The sequence below is a fragment of the Pyxicephalus adspersus genome, chromosome 7, assembly GCF_032062135.1.
Source record: "Pyxicephalus adspersus chromosome 7, UCB_Pads_2.0, whole genome shotgun sequence".
Taxonomy (NCBI): Eukaryota; Metazoa; Chordata; class Amphibia; order Anura; family Pyxicephalidae; genus Pyxicephalus; species Pyxicephalus adspersus.
In genome coordinates, this window is record NC_092864.1 from 5407217 (window position 1) to 5430125 (window position 22909).

At 41.8% G+C, this 22909-nt stretch overlaps 1 protein-coding gene across 2 annotated transcripts; it reads right to left on the bottom strand.

The window, feature by feature from the left end:
- On the bottom strand, positions 1-12008 carry LOC140334928 (caspase recruitment domain-containing protein 8-like). Of its 2 annotated transcripts, none has more exons than XM_072417215.1 (9): positions 11095-12008; positions 8834-8880; positions 8305-8360; positions 7506-7729; positions 6259-6524; positions 5644-5766; positions 3481-3622; positions 1968-2027; positions 1-1733 (listed from the first exon to the last, which is right to left on the bottom strand). In XM_072417215.1, the coding sequence occupies exons 1-9, from the start codon at positions 11987-11989 to the stop codon at positions 1459-1461; spliced, it is 2088 nt and encodes a 695-aa protein (XP_072273316.1). In that variant the 5' UTR covers positions 11990-12008; the 3' UTR covers positions 1-1458. The 2 variants fall into 2 exon arrangements, with proteins under 2 accessions (XP_072273316.1, XP_072273315.1); XM_072417214.1 differs by having other exon boundaries at positions 8305-8366.
- Between the last annotated feature and the right edge of the window lie 10901 nt (positions 12009-22909).

Consider the following 22909-nt stretch of genomic DNA (forward strand, 5'->3'; position numbering starts at 1 on the left):
CCTCCTCCCTCTCCTCTTCACCCCCTGCATACATATCCCTACATACTTTTTGTTTTATTCATTCTTATTTTACAACACCATGTATGTCTTTATTACAATCCTCAAACATTGGGATTTGTGGATTTCATTCATAAATGTCCTTATGAATAAATAAAAAGCTGTGAATTAAACATTTCAAGAAACTGTACCAAAACAACTTTTTTATTTTTGTTTAAACCACATGTTCAACAGGATCCCCCCCATGACCCCCCAAGCTGTTTAAGTGCCAGCACAGTTTTTCTGCGTCTTTGCACTGAACTCATAGAAACTTTCTTTGGATTGTTCGTTTAGTCACCAGGGGAGGATTTTGCAAAGTCTCTTTTACCAAGAAATGTTACCCAGGCCCAGCCCAATGGCCAAATAGGTATGGCATGATATTAGAATAAGAATCCATGCTTAATGGTATTGGGTTAGAGAATCCCTGCACAATGGTATTGGACTACAGAATCCCTGCTTACTAGTATTGGGGACTAGAGAATACCTGCACTATAGTAATGGACTAGAGAATCCCTGCACAATAGTACTGGACTACAGAATCCCTGCTTAATAGTATTGGGGACTAGAGAATCCCTGCACTATAGTAATGGACTGGGGAATCCCTGCTCAGTGGTATTGGGGCTAAAGAATCCCTGCACAGTGGTATTGGACTACTGAATCACTGCACAATGGTATTGGACTAGAGAATCCCTTTTCAATGGTATTGCACTACAGAATCCCTGCACTATGGTAATGGACTGGAGAATCCCTGCTCAATGGTATCGGGCTACAGAATCCCTGCGCAAAGGTAATAGACTACTGAATCCCTGCAAAATGGTATTGGACTACAGAAACCCTGCACTATGGTAATGGACTACAGAATCCATGCATAATAGTTTTTGAATACTAAATACCTGCACAATGATATTGGACTACAGAATCCTTGCACAGTGGTAGATTTTATTTTGTTACTTAATCCTTTGTGTGTGTGCTGCTTCTCCCACCTTTTAGATTGTAAGTTCTTCTGGATAGGGTTCTCTCGTCTGTATGTCTGTCATTTGTAACCCCAATTTATTGTAGTGGGCTACATAATATGTTGGTGCTATATAATTAATGTTTATTAATAATATTATTAATATGTGCTTACAATCCACGTATTAGTGGCATTGTTATTTTGTGGTTATATTATAGAAGTACGCACCTTGCAGATACATTCTGAGCCCAGGTTTATTCCTTATATGCTTGCTCTGCAACAGATAATTTGTGCTGAGTGACAGCAAACTAGTGGGGTTTATCTTTATATGTGTATCATAATGATCAGGTAGCCGAGATCAGCAGGTTCTGAAATACTTGGACCAACCCGACTAACACCAGCAGCCATCACTGAGGTAATATGACATCCTGAAACCTCCCTTATTATATGAAGAAGATTGAATTAAAATGTTACAATGTCATTCTTTCCATGGAAATATTCAAGTCCTCCACAAGGTATGGATCATTTTCTTGTAGAATTTCGAAAAATTCTTCTTCGGCGCCCTTTGAATTGATCATGTTAAGCAGACGATCATTTTTTTGTATCCTTCTTGGCTGTAGAGTAATCTCTTCCTCCTCGTATTCATTAATGATCCCCCGCTGACGTAAAGATAGAAGAATCGGCTCGAGGAGTCCTAATCTGGTACACAGATCTTCATTATTTTTCTGTATAAAAAGTTTGGCATCTGAAAAGAGAAAATACCAAAAGGTGTATTTCTTTAAACATTCACGTTCAAGTTAAAAGTTGTAGTAAAGTATAAATATAAAAAATGTTCAACGATAAACCTGAAAAAGCAATGGTGAAAAAAAAACATCAGCAGCGTAGTGCAAAGTATAAACTGCAGGTGACCTGGTGCATGTGTTGTAAATGATAAAGATTTATCCCGTGAGTACATCTGCAGGAAACAAAATACGCTTACCTGATGGTGGATGGTGTGGTGGCTTTACAGGTCTGATTCCCCTGAGCCTTTCAAGTTGTTCTTTAAAAAGTTAAAAAGAAAATGAAGTTAAAATCATTGTTTTTACATATTAAAGGTCAGAGTAACCAAAGCCGAATATTAGGAGTTTGAAAATCTGAGGACTATGGATAATAATTAGGATTATTAGGTTTAAACCCAGCCCTATATTGGGTGTTGGGGTCCTAGGATCCGCTGTGTGGAAAGCATGCTTCGCCCTCTCCTCTACCATCCTCTGGCACTAGAAGAGTGACTTCAGCTGAGAGAAAGGAAGATTGTGACCACTCCTCTACCATCCTCTGGCACTGGAAGACTGATTTCATCTGTGTGGAAGGCAGACTGTGCCCTCTTCCCCACCATCTTCTGGCACTGGAAGAGTGACTTCAGTTGGGAGAAAGGCAGGTTGTGACCACTCCTCTACCATCCTCTGGCCCTGGAAGACTGGTTTCATCTTTGTGGAAGGCAGACTGTGCCCTCTTCCCCACCATCTTCTGGCACTGGAAGAGTGACTTCAGTTGGGAGAAAGGCAGGTTGTGACCACTCCTCTACCATCCTCTGGCACTGGAAGAGTGACTTCAGCTGTGTGGAAGGTAAGCTGTGCTCTCTCCTCCGCCATCCTATGACACTAGAAAAGTGACTTCATCTGGATGGAAGGCAGGCTGTGCCCGCTCTTCTTCCACCCTCTGGCACTTAAGATGCATGAAAGGCAGACTGTTACTTTTCCTCTACCATCCCCTGGCACTATAAGAGTGTCCTAAGCTGGCCTGTAGCAGCTGGATGGGAAGCAGGCTGTGCCCTCTACTCTACTATCCTTTGGCATTGGATGTCCAACTTTAGTTGTGTGGAAGGCAGACTGTGCCCTCTCCTCTACCAATCTTTAGCACTGGAAAACTGACTTCAGCTGTGGGAAAGGCAGCTGATCTTTCTCCTATACCATCCTCTGGCACTGGTAGAATGATTTTAGCTGGAAGAAAGGCAGACTGTGCCCTCTCCTCCACCATCCTCTGGCACTGGAAGAGTGACTTCAGCTGTGTGGAAGGCAGGCTGGAGTTAATATTGGGCACCTTAAAATGCATTAAGAGGTGGATTTCGGTTAAGAAGGAGGCCTGCCAAAAACAAGGAAAGTTTAATTGTATTATGGGAAAGAGTTATATATCTAAATGAGAAAAAAATGCTTAGGACAGACATCCAGCATAGGATAGTCAATCAGTAGGCTAATTTAATCATTTTAGGACTTAGGGCTGCAGTACACTTGTGTTGCCCATTACTGCATCATGCATTTTGCCACAACATATAAAAGTAAAGAGCGACCCCCTAAAATGCTTTTCCTTGTTTTGAGTAGAGTGTTGCAAGAATTGGAGCCTCATTCGGGATTTTATTGCTGTCTGTGTCTCCCCCAGGGGAGATTCACCCCTTTTTTTTCTCTTGGTAATTTTTGTTATTAAAACAAAAAGTGATATAAAATCTAAACTTTTACCTTTCTTCAACTGGCGTCTCCAAATTATCTCTCTGCTGTCTTTTTCAGCAATACATAAAACAATGCTGTCAGACAGCTCTTTCATAGTAATCTCAGTGTAGGGAAAGACTTTGGAAGGACAGGTGAACCGAAAACTCAGGACCTGGAAATTGAATATATGGTCTTATCAGTAAAAGTATATAATAAGAAAGGGAGCAATGTCTAAAGATATTATTTATTTACTTACAGGATAGAATATTGGTAAAATAATTCCATATGTTATTTGGTATTCATTTGAAAGCTGTACTGCTCAATGAGGAGGGGAGAGAATGAGTGAGCAGCATTGATATGCATAGTGGCCATTCCCAATCTTCGTTCCTTAATTCACTATGGCGGATTGATGAATAGCATAAGTCCAGTTTGCTGAGAGACAAGCATGACTGTTTGCCCAAGACAAGGGCCAGATTGTAATAGTGGGACAACTGGGTCGGTCCACCTCCAAAATAGAGGTCTTGTGGGTTTTTCCAGGAAAGGAAAGGACAGAAGGTGAACCCATGGGTAACCCAATCTTTGTTTCAACCCAACAGAATAGCTCCAAATGTAATCCAGGTCATGAGGAAAAGGAATCAGAATACACAGTATATTGCAGTTTGCTACATATGGGACTGAGTAGCTTCAGTCCAGACAGACTGCCCATAATGACCCCTGTCCACCACTGAAAGTACCCCTACAGTGGGTATGCAAGTCCCCAGTGGCGCAATGGAACAAGCTAACCTAGTCTGAAGAATAACATTGTCAGCTAGATCTTATGGATGACCGTGTGCTTCATTTAGAGAGATGGCAGCAGGGTGCACATGAGATAGGCTGGAGGAGAAAGTCTGACTTAAAAGATCTGCTGCTAATATCTTGGTACCCCAGGACATCTTCAGAGGTCTTGTTGAACCATGCTTAGAGAAATAAGAGCTATTCTGATGGTTTAAGGGGGTCTTACATGATAACAGGCAAGTAATAGATCCTGACTGATCAGTGTATACGGTATATCACATTTTACAAATTTCTTGCTCCTTTCTAATTCTAAATTTGTGTTTGAATGTTTGGCTTTATACCTTGTGTGTAGTCTATGTGTCCTGTGTAACCTTTGTATCTGATTCTCTGGGGCTCATGCTATGGTGTTATCCCTCAAGTATAAATCCTGACAATGAACTTTTCCTATTTGCTTCAATTCCCATTGTTTTCAACTTAAACACCACCCTTTCCTAAACCCTAAAGCTGCATACACACGTGCAAATATAGTCTTTGGAAAGGCTGCTTAACGAACCTTTCCAACGACTAAGCACTGCACGATGCATGAACAAATACTGTACATACAGCATCGTTCTGCTCTATGGCGAGGGGAGAACGACAGAGCGGCACCCTGCTGCGTGCTCTCCCCCTTCCCTTGCATTAGGATCATTCGTCGTCCATGGATCCGCAAGGACGGTCATTCGGACGATGGATGGCGGGTCCACACGGCAGAATCTCGTCCGATATCGGCCCTGAGCCGATTATCGCGTGAGAACCATTGCAAGTGTGTACGTAGCTGTACACTAGGGCTGAGTACACACATGTAATGATTCTTGTCCAATAAACGGCTCAGGGCTGATAGCTGAATCTTGCGTGTGTACAGTGCTCGTCAGCCATCATCTGAACAACCGTCCTGGAGGTGCCACGCACAACGAACGATCTTAATGAGGGTGAGAGAGATGCCGCTCTGTCGTTCTGCCCCTCCATAGAGCAGAACGGCGTTGCATGTACAATACTTGTTCATGCATCAGGCGGTCTTTTGTCATTGGAAAGGATTGTGAAAGATTTTTTCCAACGACAATTATTGAATTTGTGTAACCAGACTTCCCCTCTCCGTATCTCCACCATTATCCCTCCCTTTATTTCTAACACGTTCTCTCTCTGTTCTCCTAACACTAACCTTACAGCATATAAAATAAACTATTCTACTTCTTCCAGCCCACCTCACACCTAATAATGAAGCCTAAGCCCCCATACTGGTTTGTCCTGCTTTGTTAAATTTCTTCTATGCCATCCTTCATTTAGTATGTAACATGTTCTGCTGTCTCTGTGTCATTGATGGGTCAAACACATTCCATACCAATAACTTCCACACCATAGGAGCAAATAGATCGTTTCTACCTCTGGCTCTATCACGGCTTCTCTCAGTCCTTCTATAACGTAGTGTCTCTCTGTATAAACAGATTCAACCTGCGGAGCCTTGTCAATCCAGTGAAACTCCGTCCCAATCCCCATATCGATAATCTAGATGGAGTAAGAAGACGTGAGGTACATTATAATATTCAAAGTACATCACATATTCATCAAATTAATCATTTAATCCACAAAGGAATCACACTCATTTTGCATGCACCAAATAACTTTGTAAAGTTCTTGCCCAAATAGCGATGGCATGATCATTGGTCTGTTCATAGCCTGAGCAGAGCTGTGGGAGAGGCCCAGAACTCCACAGCAACTGCAGGCTGCCTGCAGAAAACTACAGGAGGGGCGGAGACAAGACCATTCACCCTGCAGAAGGAAGGACAGGAGCACTTACAGGTCTTTATTACAGAGCTGAAGATATGGGAGAAATACATGATTCAGTAAGAATACACACTGATCTTGTACATAGAAAATCTTTGGTTATCCTGGAGTTCAGCTTTAAAGAAAGCTTCATGAAGCTGGCTTTCTGTACACACAGCTCTACTTCCATCTGAGGCCTATTACGTCTGCTGAAAATAAAACAACAACATTTACCTTTTTTATGTCGGGCTGATTATCGATCATGGTGTACAGACGCAGGCAATAGTCTCTGTCAGCTTTGCCGTATATCAGCACAATCCCATTAAATGCGATCGGCCTGGTTATAAATGCCCAGAACTTCTCCAGCAGAGCTCCAAAAAAGCAGAAAGTGGGATTTTTCAGCACAATGTATGAGGGTTCAATCCGTGTCGGTGGCTCCAGGGTCATTTTCCCATTTTTGAAATGGACGATTTTGATGTATGGTTTGTATGTATCGATATCTGAATGAAATGGAGAATATAGAAGCATTTACCTGTCTGCACGTATCAGACATCTCTCATCTAAATCCAATGACTCAAAAATAACAAATCTCATGAACACATTTTAATTACTTTTTCTGACCTGTTGCTGGCAAAAGGTGTTTTGTGTGTAGCTGAAAAGCAAAAATGTTAATAATTTGAAGGGGAGAATCTTCTCTATACACAATGTATTGGAGATTTCAGCAGCAAGATCTCCTATGGGTCAATCCTTTCTGTAACCTCCTTCCTTGGAAAACTCATCTCCCATGAATTACAGTACCAGCAGATGACACAAATCCCTGACCCATAACCCATAAATCCCTGACTTGTCTCCTTCTGTCCTGAATAAAATTCCATGCTACTTATTGGCCATCTCATCCTAAATGTCTTTCATGTACCTGAAGCACAAACCGGATAAAACGGCACTCATCATCTACCCCCACCTTCAGATCCCCTCTTATTGTTACTCATATTTCTGTCCTCACCTCTGCCCACATCCAGAACATTTGAAATTTCCACTTGCCAACCCGTCTCTAAATTCTGCCCCTACCTGTCCCCAGAGACCACAAAACTCCTTGTACATGCTCATCATCTCTCGTCTGGACTATTGTAACCTCCTCCTCTCTGGTATTCCACTAACATGACTCTCCTCTACAATATATTATGAATGCTGCAGCCAGACCCCCCCCCCTCCCGCTCTCTTCGCTCCTCCAATGACCTACTAATGGCTCCAAGATTTTTCTATAGCCGCCCCAACTCCCCGGATCTGCCCTCCTCTTGCTTCTACTGTCAGTATAACAAACCTCATCACCCACTTCTTCACACTCACCTACCCACCTTCATGTCTCTGAACCCTTAGCCACCACTTCCATCACTCTTCGTTGACCTGAAAATCTGAATTTAGAGGTTTATACTCTTTGCTGAGAGAATTTGTGTTGGATTTAAACAAGTATTGCAACTTACCTTTGGATGATAAACAGTGAGGTAAGTACACAGCAGACACCTGAGAAGGCATGTTTGGCTGTATATTGAACAGAGGACTTATCATTTGATATCCGTTGTTCAGAGTTTCTGTCATGTAATAACTCCAGGACATTATCTCGTACTCAATGGTCATCGGCCGCTTCACTTGGAACCGAATTCCCGTCTCTGAGCAGTGGAAGAGGCCGGCATGTTTCATATTTACCCTAAGGACAAAGAAAATGATTTATCTTCCTATGCATGCAGTCCTTTCTTGTCAATAAATTATAGAAGATCCACATGCTGCAGGATTCTGCTTATCACTCACTAGAACTGAACCCAGAAACCAACATTTTATTTGATGGTGGTAGATGATCAACTCGAGTAGATCACCTTCTCCTATTCTTTGTACTTTCAGGTGTTTATCAGCAGAACCTCACTGCTCATTATATCATCACTTATATGACAATACCAAGCTATAAACTGAAACTCCTGAGTAATATTTGGCCAGTTTTTATTTTGGGTCTCGGGAGAAAGTTTTGGTGTGAGATCTCACCCCCATCCTGAAGTAGTTGGGACCTGGAAATAATTCTTTGTATGTGCTGGTGAACAACTAAATCTACAATCCTGTGGCACCAAAAGAATCCTTTTTTTTATTTTAGTACTAATGTAATGTTTTAAAATGAAATTTATTCTGGAAACTTTTTTTCTGTACAGGCCAACTCCGTACAAATCTAAACGTGGTTGCCGGTGCAGGATATCACCTTCCGTGCTAAATTACTCATAGATTCCTTATCCTTACCTGTAAACGTTTCCATATTTTATTTTATTTGGTGTTACAATCTCAGCCTCTGTACCCTGTAACTAAAGAAGATAAAGTAAAAGGATTGATGTGAAATGCTTCCTGCTTACCAAAGTTATCTGGGATTTTAGAAACCTTCTCCTTAGTTTCTAACTTGTGTGTCCATTATAGCAAATCTCAAACTCTCATTCCCTCCTTATCGTCACAGTTACATTTGAATTATTACAAATTACATTTGGCCTCCTTATACTTGCAATACTTGTGTTGTTTGTTGCTGTTTATCTTACCTCATACTATGTACTACACATACTACTCTTTCTACTCATTACAGATGTAATTCCACACTTAAATCTAATTGCTTTCTAATCATTAGGTTTTCCCACCAACCTTCTCCACTTAAGCCTTCTGTACTATAAATCTGCCCTTCAGCCCCCCCCCCCCCCCCCCAAAAAAAAATTCCCTCCCGCATGCTTTTCTATTATAACATTTGATTCATTAACATACATTATCAAAATAACATTTGACTTACCTTGAGGTGGAGAGATGGCGGTGAGTATTCAGTAAAATTTTTCATGGCTAAAACAAAAACCAGAAAAGTAGAAAGTAGCTCTAATCTGGGTGAATGTTACAATGACTGAACAAATATGGACATTAGTTAGTGTGAAAACCCAAAATGTTGATCTTGCAATAAACACACTTCCTGTCCTAGGGTGACAACACTCAATTTTGTCTACAATTTGAACTACAAGCACATTGCTGGGAGGGAACATTATGACCAGGCCACAGCTTTTGGGGTGGCATAAACACTTTTTTTTGGATATTTGGATACACTTTTGGCAAGGGCTACATTGCAGTGCATTGTAGGACTGATCTCTAAGCCTGAAAAGCTGACACCTATCAGATCTTCACCATTTGTCTGCATTACACCACAGTAACCAATCAGATTCTGGCTTTTATTCCCTAGATTTGAATGTGATTGGTCCATTGAATTACAATTTTGAGAATGTATGTACACCCCATTAAAATTACAGACTTTTGTTTGTAACTACTTTGCACTGGTGTTTTGAATAACTCCTCGCCAGTGTCTGATTGGTTGAAATGTGTCACCGAGTGCTCAACCCAGATTTTGTTTAAGCTGGGTGGGAAGAAGCTGTAGGTGGGTGGTGGCCCCTGTATTGTGACCCAGCTTTTCAGTAACCACCCAAAAACAGCCAGGTGATTGCTGAAAAGTGCCGGGTGGTGCGCCCAGCTAAAAGGTTCTGGGGAGAACACTGGTATGCCCCCCCATGCAGTTTCTTCAGGTACAATATGTTGGTGGGCTCCCATGATCCACCCATTTCAAATCTCCTACATCATTTCAGTGGGATTCAAGTCAGGATTTGCTGATTGTGTTTTGGGATCACAGTGGCGCTGAAAGATCAAAGCACACTGATCTGATTCATAGACCTGATGACTGCAATCTACCCAGATCCTAAAATATTAAACTAAAATATTTCCAGCATCCTACTTCACAGTTGGTATACCACGCTACTACAGAAATGCTGCCTCATTCTGAGGGCCTTGGAGAGATATTCTGATATTCATGGTGACAGCGCACAGACATCAACAGCAAAAAGCACCACAGACCCTTCATATCTCACAATGATAAAAGACAAGTTCCCCCAGCTTAATGCCTATGGAGGATCTTATTATTGGTACCTTTTTTTTTTTTGAAATGGCAGAAAGAGTGGGTACCCTCTATACCTATACTGAGTTTCCAGGCCTATACACAAGCTGTGCCCATTATGAGGAGTATCTGCCCTCCCTGTACCAAGTTCCCAGGTATGTACACCCGCTGTGCCCATTATGAGGGGTACCCACCATCCCTATACTGAGTTCCCAGGCCTGTACACCAGCTGTACCCATTATGAGGAGTACCCACCATTCCTGTACCGAGTTCCCAGGTATGTACACCAGCTGTGCCCATTGTGAGGGGTACCCGCCATCCCTATACTGAATATCAAGGTCTGTATACCAGCTGTGCCAATTGTGAGCAATACCCACCATCCCTTTTCTGAGTTGCCAGGTCTGCACACCAGCTACGCCCCTTATGAGGCGTATCTGCCATCCCTGTACCGAGTTCCCAGGTATGTACACCAGCTGTGCCCCTTATGAGGGGTACCCGCCATCCCTGTACTGACTTCCCAGGTATGTATACCAGCAGTACCCATTATGAGGGATACCCGCCATCGCTGTACTGAGTTTCCAGGTCTGTATACCAGCTGTGCCTATTGTGAGCAATACCCGCCATCCCTTTAATGAGTTCTCAGACCTGAACACCAGCTGTGCCCATTATGAGGGGTACCCACCATTTCTGTACCAAGTTCCCAGGTATGTACACCAACTGTGCCCATTATAAGGGGTACCAACCATCCCTGTGCTGAGGTGCCAGGTCTCTACACCAGCTGTGCCCATTATGAGGAGTATCTGCCATCCCTGTACTGAGTTAGTTCCCAGGTCTTCCCGTACCCAGTTCCCAGGTATGTACACCAGCTGTGCCCATTATGAAGAGTACCCACCATCCATATACTGAGTTCCTAGGACTGTGCACCAGCTGTGCCCATTATGAGGGCTTTTTATTTGAAATTACAGAATATAAAAGGTGGAGCTAGTTGATTACAGGCTCCACATTTTATTCTGAATTTATTAAATATTTCATACATTTTATAACTTAATCAACAATCCCACTTTTGTTTTTCGTTGTTAAAAAATCTCAATGTTTGAGTTTTACCACTAAAGCAGTGATCTTACCTCTGCGAATCGTATAAAAAGCTTCATCTAATAACTGTGGAATATACCGGTCACTTGTGTACGGAGAAGATAGATCACGCAGCTGTTTTTCAATCCTCTCTACGTCCTCTTTATCATCCCATCGCTCCGTAATACGCTGAAGGTCACCTTGGACTGAACTCTCAAAAATGGTGAATGGGTCGGCATTCTCATACAACGCCTTCATTTTACGAATCTCCCTTAACTGATGTTCCCTTTTTTCTTCCATCCTAAGAATCAGATGCTTCACTGATGATAGATTTCTGTGTTTCTGGTTGATGATCCTAGTCTGGACTGTCTTCTTCACCTTTTCCAGCTCTGTTTTAATCTCTATGAATAGATCTTCGACTCTCTCATCATCATCAGATGCTGTTTGGCGTAGTTTGTCCAAATGTTCCTTCAGGATCTCCATTCCTTGCTCACTCATATAGGCCTTTTGCTTTAAAACCTGCAAATCCTCTCTCAGCTTATTTTCCGCCCTAGAACCTTCATCCAACTTCATCAGCCGGTGTCCCCGATGTCCTTCCATTTTGCAGACCTTACAGATACCAACAGCATCCTTAATGCAGTAATACTCCATGGCCAGCCCATGGACGGAACATGTCCCTTTCTTCCGAGCCCTGGTGACCATAATTCGGCCATGTTCTGGGTCCATGGTTTGCTGAGTAGACTGGAATTCTTCAGCTAGCTTACATAGAACATTGTTCCTATGCAAATCAGGACGCTTATCAAATCTTAGTCTGCACTCTGGACAATGATATTCTCTGGATCGTTCCTGAATATCCAGAACATGATCAATACATTCCCTGCAAAAGTTGTGTCCACAGCTCAGTGTCACCGGATCTGTATAAATGTTCAAACAGATGGAACATGTCATATCCTCCTCTGTCAGATCAGCGGACGCCATTCTAAGAGACAACATAAAAAACATTAGACTCAAATCATTCCTAATATCTAATCAGCTCTCTGAGAATACTTTTGGGCGTGGCATTGTCTATCCTATTTATGTATTGCGTATGGGTGCAAAAATGTTCATGGAAATTTCAGTATTGAAGGAAAAATGTTTTTTAGTTAAGAGAGATAAATGAGAACGTGCCTCAAGTTAAAGAACATGACATTTTAAAATGTAGTTGGGAAACTTTTTAGGCATCCTCTAAATTTGTTGCAAAGCCATCCTAAAATGGGACTTGACGTGTGGAGGCAAAGTAAGGGTCACATGTTCCCTCAAAACTTCAAGCGGAACTAAACTAAAAAAAAAAACAATTCCTTTAATTAAATTTGTATTTTTAAAATTAAATTCAATCTATTAAATTACTTTTAATTCCGCAGCTGGTGCTGGTCCTTACCACAATCGGGTCCTGCGTCGTCCTGGAATTCCTCTTCGTCCCAGCGTGGAGGAAGCGCCAGGTGCCGCCATCTTCTGTCTTCTTGCTCCGTCACCCAATCTTGCACTGGGCAGGTGTGAGATTGGGTGACATAGCCACTGTGAAGGGGCCGATCTCACTGCACATGTGTGAGATTGGCATCTTTTTCCCCTTGGCGGAAAATCGCCCCTTCTGCAAATGTCCGAGATTAAAGCTACGTACACACGGCAGATTTTTATCGCCCGATAATCGGCATCGGCCGAAAATCTGCCGTCTGTACAGTCGGTGTCATTCGTCGTCCGGACGACCGTCCTGCCGGATCTACGGATGATGGACGACAACCGATCCTAATGAAAGGGAAGGGGGAGAGCGCGCAGCAGGGTGCCGCTCCGTCTCTCTCCCCCCCTCCCCTCTCCATAGAGCAAGAACGGTGCTGTATGTACAGCATCGTTCATGCATCGTGCAGTCCCTTGTCGTTGGAAAGGATCGTGAAAGATCCTTTCCAACGACAAAAATTGCAGGAGCAGACATTACCCTTCCTGGACCTGCAGCCTGGTGGTTAAAAATGGATTTGGTTTGTTGGATATAGGGCAGGAGGGCAGAGTGGTTTAAATAATGGGTTTTGGTTTACAGACTTAGAAAAAGAAAGTTTGATATGTTTAGCAATTTAGAAATATTATTGGTGTATTCATATGCTAATGTTATGTTAATCTGATGATAATTTGAATGTTACTTATGGTAATGTATGTTATTTAATATGGTTAGTTATTGTTTAATTAAAGAAGTTTATATTTGTTAAATAAATAAAAAGACTGCCAGCCATTTAATCCCAACCAGGTTTTTGTGTTTTTTGGAGAGGGGGGAGGGATGGCTGGTAAGAGGGTGTAGAGAATTAGGTGGTTAAGGATGTTGGGTGCTGGAAAAGTTAAAAATCAAACATTTTGTTAAGTGCGGGAAATGTTTAAAGTGGGAAATGTTTAAAGAAAAATGGGGGAGGGGAAGGAAAGCTTTGTTACCGTGTTTCCCCGATTTTAAGACATCCCCATTAAATAAGCCACATCAGAAGGGGACAATCAATGGAACATGAGTGATCATGAGTGACTTTCAACAATAAATGTGTACTGTAGTCTTCTTCATGGAAAAACAAGACATCTCCTGAAAATAAGACCTAGGGCATATTTTGGCATTTCAAAAAATATAAGACAGTGCCTTATAATCGGGGAAACAGGGTAAGGGGTTTGGAGTGAGAGGGGGCAAAGATCCGAGCTACCCTAGTCATGCTGGTTATTCTGCTTTTCTTGCTAGTTTTCCCCTTATTCTTTAGGGAAAAGGTTTATTTTCACTTCTAAAAGTTTGTGTAATTGGCAGAGTGCCACATGTAGGATCTAGAGGCACCAAAAGAGCTCCTGGTAGGGGTGTAATCTAGGGGTGCAGGGGGGCACATGGTGAGGTGCAAACTTAGGGTACAGGAGAGGACATGGGGTGGTGGTGTTTACTGCGGGTACAGGCGAGCACCTAGGGTGGTGTTTACTGGGGGTACAGGTGAGCACCTGGGGGGGGGGGACTAGGGGTATAAGATAACACCTAGTGGGGGGTGCAGTTTAGGCCTACAGGAGAGTACCTGGAGGGCATGCAATCTAGGGGTAGAGGAGAGCTCCTGGTTGGGGTGAGTTTGATCTAGAGGTAGAGGACAGCACATGGTGGAGGGAGGCTGATCTAGGGGTACAGGTGAGCACCTGGGGGGTGGACTGGGGGGTACAGTTTAGGCCTACAGGGGAGTACCTGGAGGGCATGCAATCTAGAGGGAGAGGAGAGCTCCTGGTTGGGGTGAGTTTGATCTAGAGGTAGAGGACAGCACATGGTGGAGGGATGCGATCTAGGGTTACAGGCTGGTTGGGGTGAGTTTGATCTAGAGGTAGAGAACAGCACATGGTGGAGGGAGTGTGATCTAGGGGTACAGGAGAGCACCTGGGGGGAATGGGTTGTGATCTAGGGGTACAGGAGAGCACCTGGGGGGAAGGGTTGTGATCTAGGGGTATAGGAGAGCACCTGGGGGGGTTGATCTAGAGGTACAGGAGAGAAGAAGGGGGGGGGCAGGCTAGGGATAGAGGACAGTACCTGTGGGGCAAGGATTCGATCTTTGGGTACAGAACGACACCTGGTGGGGGTGTTTTGATGTTGGGGTACAGGAGAGCACCAGGTGGAGGGTGGGATGTGATCTTGAGGTACAGGAAAGTGTCTGGCTGTGCAAGAGAGTGGATGGGGGTTTAGTAAAGCACAATGGTGGTTGGGATCGGGGCAGGGGCAGCACAAGAGGTGGTATCTGGGGCAGTGCTGGAGAACGCTTTAGGGGGTGGGATCTGGGGTAATGCAGGAAAGCGCATAAGGAGTGGCATCTGGGCAAGCAGGAAAGCACATTGGGGGTGTGTAAAAGCTCATGGAGGGGTGGGATCTGGGGTTAGGATATAGGAGTGTAGGATATCACCTGAGGGAACAAGAGGGTGTGATATGGGGATTCAAGAAGGTGCATAAAGGTGTAATATGGGGGGGATGCGATTTGGAAGTGCAGAAGAATGCAATGAGTGCAATCAGGAGGTGCAGAAGAATGCAAGGGGATGGAATCTGGGGTGCAAGAGTGTACAAGGGGGTTGTGATATGGGGGTGCAGGAGAGCTCATTGTGGGGTAGAATCTGGGTGCACAAAGAAGGTCTGGAGGAGCAGAAGAGTAGATGGGGGGCAGGTAAGCACATGGTGGGGAGATCTGAGAGTGCAATATGAGGGGGAGAGAGCATAGAGGTGGTCTGGGGCAGTATAGATATATTTTGCACTATAGACATGTCCTAGGAGAGACATTATCAACTTCAATATTAACCAAAGCGGGGAGCTTAAAAAACAAAACGGATGAGCATGAGGCTAAAATCTGAGAGATGAAGATCAACACATTGTGATTCCAGTGACCAGGGCGGTGACGTGTAATACAGATAATTAAAGTGCTGTGAATTGAGGATTTAGGGATTAGACCTATACAGTATATTTTTCTGTTGCTTTAATGCATCACCTTCATCTTTCATGTTGATGAGCACGTATTATAACGGGTGATTACTTCCCTAAATCTGAATTCCATTTTCGGTAGAAATCAACCCTTGCAGTCGGGGCAGCCCTAGAAAAGTCTTGGAGTCTTTGTTTTACCAGGTCAGAAAGAAGAACTGTGGAGGCATTTGAAGGCAGAGCACAGGAGATGAATTTGATTCCAAGGTGAAATGGAAGCCAATGGAGAGAATATAGGGTAGGTAGGTGGGAAGGCTGTGTATGGGGTAGGTAGGTGGGAAGGCTGTGTATGGGGTAGGTAGGTGGGCAGGTTGTGTATGGGGTACGTAGATGGGAAGGCTGTGTATGAGGAAGAGCGAAAGTTGTCATGTGATGTATTCTTTAATTGTTTTTAATATGAACAATAAAATCTACAAAACCCATTTTTTCAAACTTGCCTACCCATCTTCTGTCTTTTGAAACCACCACTAAATATCCCCCTCCTATTATGTGTAAATTCCCCCACCTTCTAGATTGTAAGTTCTTCAGGGCAGGGTCCTCTCCTCTTGTATCACTGTCTGTATTAGTCTGTCATTTGCAACCCCTATATATTGTACAGTGCTGCATAATATGTTGGCGCTCTATAAATCCTGTTTATTATTATTAATAATAATAATAATAATAATAATAATAATACAATATTTTGAGCATTTAAAGTTTTTGCCAGTGAGTGATTTGCAAAATAATGTCTGGCTGCCTTAAATGTCTCATTTGCGGCTTTGCTTTGGGTAAAGTTTGGAAGATGTGGCAGAATAGATAATTGGTGTACTAATAGAGAACAGCTGTTATTACACTAGTTCAGTGAGAAAACCAGCTCCCACCTCTGTGCTTGGTTGTTGGGCATAGTGTCAAAGTTATTTAGTTTCCTGTTCTACTGATTGATACTAAATTACATTCCAAAAATTGTATTTATTTATTTATTTTTGGGTGGGGGGATTTGGCTTATAAAATGAGCAGTTATCTTAGTTGTCTGTTTAATTCAGGGGTCAGCAAACTACGACCAGATACGGCCTAGCCGGTAGTTTGTTCTACCTAACGCCTTCTGGACAATTTCAAAGAGTAAAGGGAAGGGAATATGGGTGAAGACAGGCTTTTCGTAGGCGTGATTATAAAAAAAGGTTTTGTGAGTTTATTTTTAATTTTGATAGTGACCCCATTACTAACATAGACCTCCTATGCTTGTAGTGATACATAGCAAACAATATAGAAGATGATTGAAGCAAGGTCAATGAAATATCGTATTCACAATCTAACATTGATATTGTTCTTAGAGGTATCTCAATTACCCGACGCGTTTTTGCCCTATGGGGCTTCCTCAAGGTATTGTGAGACATTAAAAGTTATTATAGCAATAATGGTGAAATATGATGTAATTATAGTTACAATAAACTAAAATTATAGTTATATTATACAATACTTATATAAAGAGATTACTCTCATATATTCTCTCACACTCTATTTTATTCCAAATCACATTTATTTTTGATTGTACTACAACAGAACCATCTTTGTGTGGTCAACAGGATTCCCCCTTTACTTCTGTGAGTATATAATACAAACCAATTATTATCATTTAATAACCTTTTTATATGCCATTACCATTCACCTTCATATTCTAGTTATACATTTAATACATTTTACCTATTTGAAAATATACTGAATGACATCGCTCATATATATTTCCTTATACGTATATTTTACATCTATTATAGATCGGACTACAACTGAATTATCCTGGTTAAGTGAACAAGATTCCTCGAGTATTCAACACAAACAAATACCCAAATACCCTTAACCCTAATTCTGTTACTATCCTTTAACAATCTCTATTCAACTATACTTAAGTTAGGTCCTCCTAATAATTATATTTACTTACCTGGTCAGTAACACCAATCCAGCATCACAACTGCTTCTCCATATCACCTTCAGTGGAAGTAATTTTTCACTATAAAGAATACAAACCACTTTTATTCAGCCCTCATTTTATTTTAACCATTGACCTGCACCCTGTATATCTTACATTCTCTTTGATTATCAAGTCCAAACCGCTATTTGGGTTTGATTTTATCCTCAATTTATTCCTGAATACGAGTTGATATCCGGCATCCACTCTATCTGGCCAAAAGTATCAGCAATCTTACCAAGTAATCTCTTTTTATACCTATTGTATAATATACTTATAATTTTCGTTTATTGTAACTATAATTACATCATATTTTGTATTTCAATATTTTTATTAAATTTTAAGTTTTGCAGTGCAAAAATTTCCCATGTATAGAAAAAAAAGACAAGAGAAACAAATGAAAGAACAAAAAGGTAACAACAATGAGAACATAAGGATAACAAGAACAAGAGCAAGAACATATTGTATATTCACCCACAATTAAACCCTTTGCTTTACAGAAAAGTCCAAACTAAGTTATCAATCTCGCCCATACATTAAAAATATGGACAGCATTACATATATTAGTGGATATTTCCCACAACAAACATCTTGAGACATTATTCAAAAAACAAAGAGGCTAGCCGTGTTATACCATTATTTCACATTGAATAAACATATAACAGATCCTTGTTATGCCAATGGGGTCTTTAGATATTAAGGGTGATCTCCAAGCCTTGGCCAGCGATATTCTGGCCGCCAGAAGAATCAATTTGATCAATTTCATTGTGTGTCTGGAAAGTGACACCTCAAATTTACTAAATAGTACTAAATAACTGCTTCCACCACCAAATATGCAACATAGAGCCCTGAGAGTCACAGCCGCGAAAACACAAGGGTGAGGTGGACCCCTAACTGGGGTAAGATAGCATCTAAGTGCTACCTTGTAATTGGATTCTACCACCGCTAAATTCAAAGAGACTTTAAAGAGAGAATAAATCATGTCCCCCCATTCTTCCAAATCCCACGTGGTACCCAAATCTAATTCCCATTCTCGCATATATTGTTGTTTACTGCTAGGGGTAACTAAAGCAGAGTAAATCACCGAGATTTGCCCTTTAGTGGCCTCAATAGAGACACACAAACTTTCAAATACAGAGGAGCACATAGGTCTCGGTGCCTCTTTAATGATCAGATTGATAAATGACACCAATTGTCTGTAGCGAAAGTGTTCCTGAAAGGGGATTTCAAAGTTACTAGTCAGATGGTGCCATGTCAATACTGCACGAATATCCAGGAGATCTTTCACTCTTCTAATACCCTTAGAAAGCCACCAATTAAAGTCAGCTGGGCGTAAGCCCGGCAGAAAATCCGGATTATGCCAGAGTGGGGTTAAGGGTTTATGAGGAGAAGAAAGTTTCGGGTGATTACTGTATTTGTCCCACAGCTGAATAGAGTGAGACAAGGCCGGGCATTTCACTAGACCTCTTGCCACTTTCTTGCGCCACATAAGGGATTCAATGGATCCCAGGAACCCATCCTGATTCTCTATATCGACCCATTGAAGATGAGTACCAAGTATAATGCTCATCGAGAATTGTGTAATTTGTGACGCCACATAGTAATGTTTCAAGTGAGGAACTCCCAGGCCCCCCACCTGCTTAGGGGCAAAAAGCGTATCTCTACGAATTCTGGCCTTCTTTCCTGCCCAGATAAACTTCATTATTTTAGATTGGAGGAGATTAAGCTCCCTAACAGGGACCTGGATCGGAAGAGTACGAAATAAGTAAAGCAGTCTAGGAAGCAGGTTCATCTTGATGGCCGCTATCCGTCCCAACCACGATGGTGGTGAGAGGGACCACCTTTGTATGTCAGCATAAAGTTGTTTAAATAAAAATGTATAATTAGCCTTATTAAGACCGTTATAGGTAGGAGTCAGCTTGATGCCTAGATATTGAATATAATCCCCCCCCCCAGTCTCCTTAATCCCTTTCACTATCTCAGTAGGGATATTTATATTTAAAGCCTGAGATTTGGATTTGTTTACCTTGAGCCCCGAAATTAAGGAAAACTCATCCAAAAATTGCATTAAGTTGGGCAAGGTAGTGGTTGGGGAGGTAACAAACATCAGAATATCGTCAGCAAAGAGGGCACATTTATGTTTTACCTGATTGCAACAAATCCCTTTAATATTAGGGTCCATGCGCATCGCAATCGCTAAGGGCTCTATTGCCAATGCAAACAAAAGTGGCGAAAGCGGGCATCCCTGTCTGGTTCCCCGTTTAACTGGAATAGCTGCAGAAAAAAAAAAAAACCCAATGATATTTTCGCTTCTGGGGAGTCATACAACGCCCGCAGTAGATTGGTAAAGTAAACTCCAAAGCCCATCTTGAGAAGAACTCGAAAAAGGTATTTCCATGAGACACTATCAAATGCCTTTTGAAGATCAAGCGATAGCAACATAGCCTGCCGTGACACCCCACCATCCCAATTGGAGTTAACCACTGAGATAAGATCTATTGCCCTTCGAGTTTGATCTGGGGCCTGACGATGTAACAAAAAGCCCACCTGGTCCGGATGAACATATGCACCCAAAAAGGAGCCCAGTCGAATTGACATGATCTTCGTCATGAAGATTTAAGATTGCAATTAATCAAGGAGATGGGTCTGTAATTTGCCACTTCAGACGGGTCCTTACCTGGCTTCGGTATTACACTAATAAAAGCCTGATTAGAGTGGCCCAAAAGCAAATGCCCCTCTCGCAAATAATTGATGAAGCAACCAAATGTGGCGCCAGGATAGGGCTGAATGTCTTGTAATACAAATTGGAAAAACCATCCGGGCCAGGTGAGCTTCCCACTTTAAGGTACTTAAGAACCCAGCCAGCACAGGTCAGCCATAGAAGTTTCCATAATTCCTCACTACAAAGCCGAGCCAACACAAACTCCATGTGCTGACCTCCATCCAGTCTGACATTAATACCTGGAATTACAATGTGTGACCGGAATCATCAGCTAAAAGACGTTTTTGAATGAATGATGACATTGGCTGTTTCTATTTGGAGGAATCCTGCTTTTAGCAGAGTTTATAATTTCCGCATATTCATCTGGCTAAATATTTTTGCAAGATTTTATTATGAGAAATGAGTTGGGTTTGGTTTCTTACCCTATGAAGCTGATGGCACAAACACAAAGCTGAATTTCCTTTTGCCGATGAAAGTTTCTGCAGCTAGAAAGCAAAATGAACGGAAACCCTTCTTCTTCCCCATGAAATATTGTGAGAGCTTCCACAATCCTTGACAACCTTTCACCTTTTATTTAAAGTTGCAACACACAGAGGGTGCAATGAACATATAGGAGGTTGGGTGTATAATATATATTATTTTTACCAACTGATCTTCTCTAGTTGGTGGAGTAGCAGTTGATTGTTAAAACAGGTTATCACGAAAAAGGGGTCAACTATACAAAGAACAAACAAGTAACCTCGGGTGTTGAAAACCTAGCATGCATATGACTATTTAAATCATGGTTCACATGCATGCAATGCACAGCAATTCACATAACGAGAACCAACCTACACTGGTTCACAAGGTGGGTGGTCCCTTCCAGTTTCTCCACACATTTATTCTGTTCAAAGTTCCCACCCAAAAAGCCACCAAAATCACCATAGGTAATGCACCAAGTAAATGCATCAGGACAGTAATTGGTTCCTACCTTGCTAAGCTCGGATAACCAACCATCAGTCCATAGAACATTGCAGCTGAATATCTCAAGAACACTTCCTTCTTACCAGTCTATATTCCATTCCTTTATGTTCAGATAAACCCTGTAAGTCCTAAGCCCCCGAAAAATTTCAATGTGTCTCCATCTATATCTTGCTGCCTTCCATTGCTTGTAAAAACAAGCAATGGAAGGCAGCAAAAGACACAAGCAGCTCCATAAAAATCAAATTCCCATGTTTTCAACAAATGAAAAGTTAGTAACCCAGATATGAAATCTATCATCATTGCATGTAAGAAGCCTTCTATTATTATTTAAAGTATATCAGAGGTATAGTTCCATTTCTCACATTGGAAGAGATGCCGAGTGAAAATTTTTTTATACAGCTGCTACTATCGTTGTTGTTGCTATTTTGTACTTGAATAAAGGTTTTATTGGTTTATACTGGATTCTATTTGACCTTAAAAGTCCCACTATTGTGTGTTTTTGTTCCAAGTTTAGCTTGTATTAGGGATGTGGCCTTGCCCTTTTTTACTTGTTCTGACTTCTCTTCTTTGCCACCTGACCTAGTCCTGTTCTGGTTTTCGAGATTGGCTATCGATTTGGTACTACGCCTAGTTCCACCTACAGTCAGACACCTTCTGCACAGGTGTGTCTGAGGGCCGCAACCCGGGCGCCGTCCATGGCGAAATCCATCACTCCTTGCGGGGTGCTCTGGTGAACGCCGGGCAGTTCCTTAGACTCTGGTCATACCTTTGCCAAACGTGCACGTCCCCATACTTGTGTCAAATCCGTGATACAAATTATGGAAACTTGTCATTTATCTTCTATCAATATGTTGGTTGTGGTTTGTTGCTATCCTGTGGTTGTATTACAAAAAGCATGTCCTTTGCTGTGTGAAAGTTGAATTTAGTTTTCATCCTCACTGGGATCTCTTGACCAAAGCCCGCCTTATGATTCGGTGATAGGGATATATGTAAGTATTTAAAAGGTGACACAAAAGCAGAAATGATGATGGGGTCATTAGAACTCTGATAAAATGTGGGTGTTGGTGTGCAATCTGGCATTAAATTTAACTACAAAACTACAATGGCTTTATTAAAGGCAGATAGATAGTTAATTTACTTATGGATGCAAAGAATTCCCAGAGCACCATGGCTTATTTGTAAAGGCACAAGAGATAAAATCTATGCTTGTATAATTGTTGGGAAGTGAAACCCATGAAAGGATCCAGTGAGAAGAGCGGAGCCACCAAGTGTTACAAGAGTTTCATCATCCGTGGTCCTGCAATGGCCGGTTCTGTTAGCAAACTCCCATACTCGGTGTCTGCATAGGTGTACACCTCCTATATACATGGCTGAATGTAAAAATTGTTTTCATAAAGCCTGGGTAGGGATGTTGAATTTTTAGGATATATTAGTTTATTGCAACTTAGTGTATTGAATGTTTTAGGATATATAGGGATCTATTTATAAGTGAATCTTGGCAGGTGAATCTCCCAGTTGCATGTGTTTTAGGACAATGTTGGATTCACCTCTGGTGACTGCTCAAAGTACGCTCAAACATGGTCAAACAATGGGTTTTCTTTTTGCAAACTGAACATTTTTTAGGGGGAATATTGTCTTTTTTAACACATTTTATAGTAAATAATGTATTGAAATCCATTTTTTTTGGAAAAAGTATGGAAGATTTTTATTGCTGGGTCCACACTGGGGATATTCACCTTGTTTGTCTTGATAGCCAAT

What these genes read in the sequence shown, in the direction of transcription:
- LOC140334928 (XM_072417214.1), bottom strand. Translation starts at nt 11,989, where the DNA reads ATGACATGTTCCATCTGTTTGAACATTTATACAGATCCGGTGACACTG. An exon ending in AAATATGGAAACGTTTACAG is followed by an intron (nt 7,730 to 8,304) that starts GTAAGGATAAGG and finishes CTTTGTCCTTAG; the next exon opens with GGTAAATATGAAACATGCCG. An exon ending in ATCAGCCCGACATAAAAAAG is followed by an intron (nt 5,767 to 6,258) that starts GTAAATGTTGTT and finishes TACTCCATCTAG; the next exon opens with ATTATCGATATGGGGATTGG.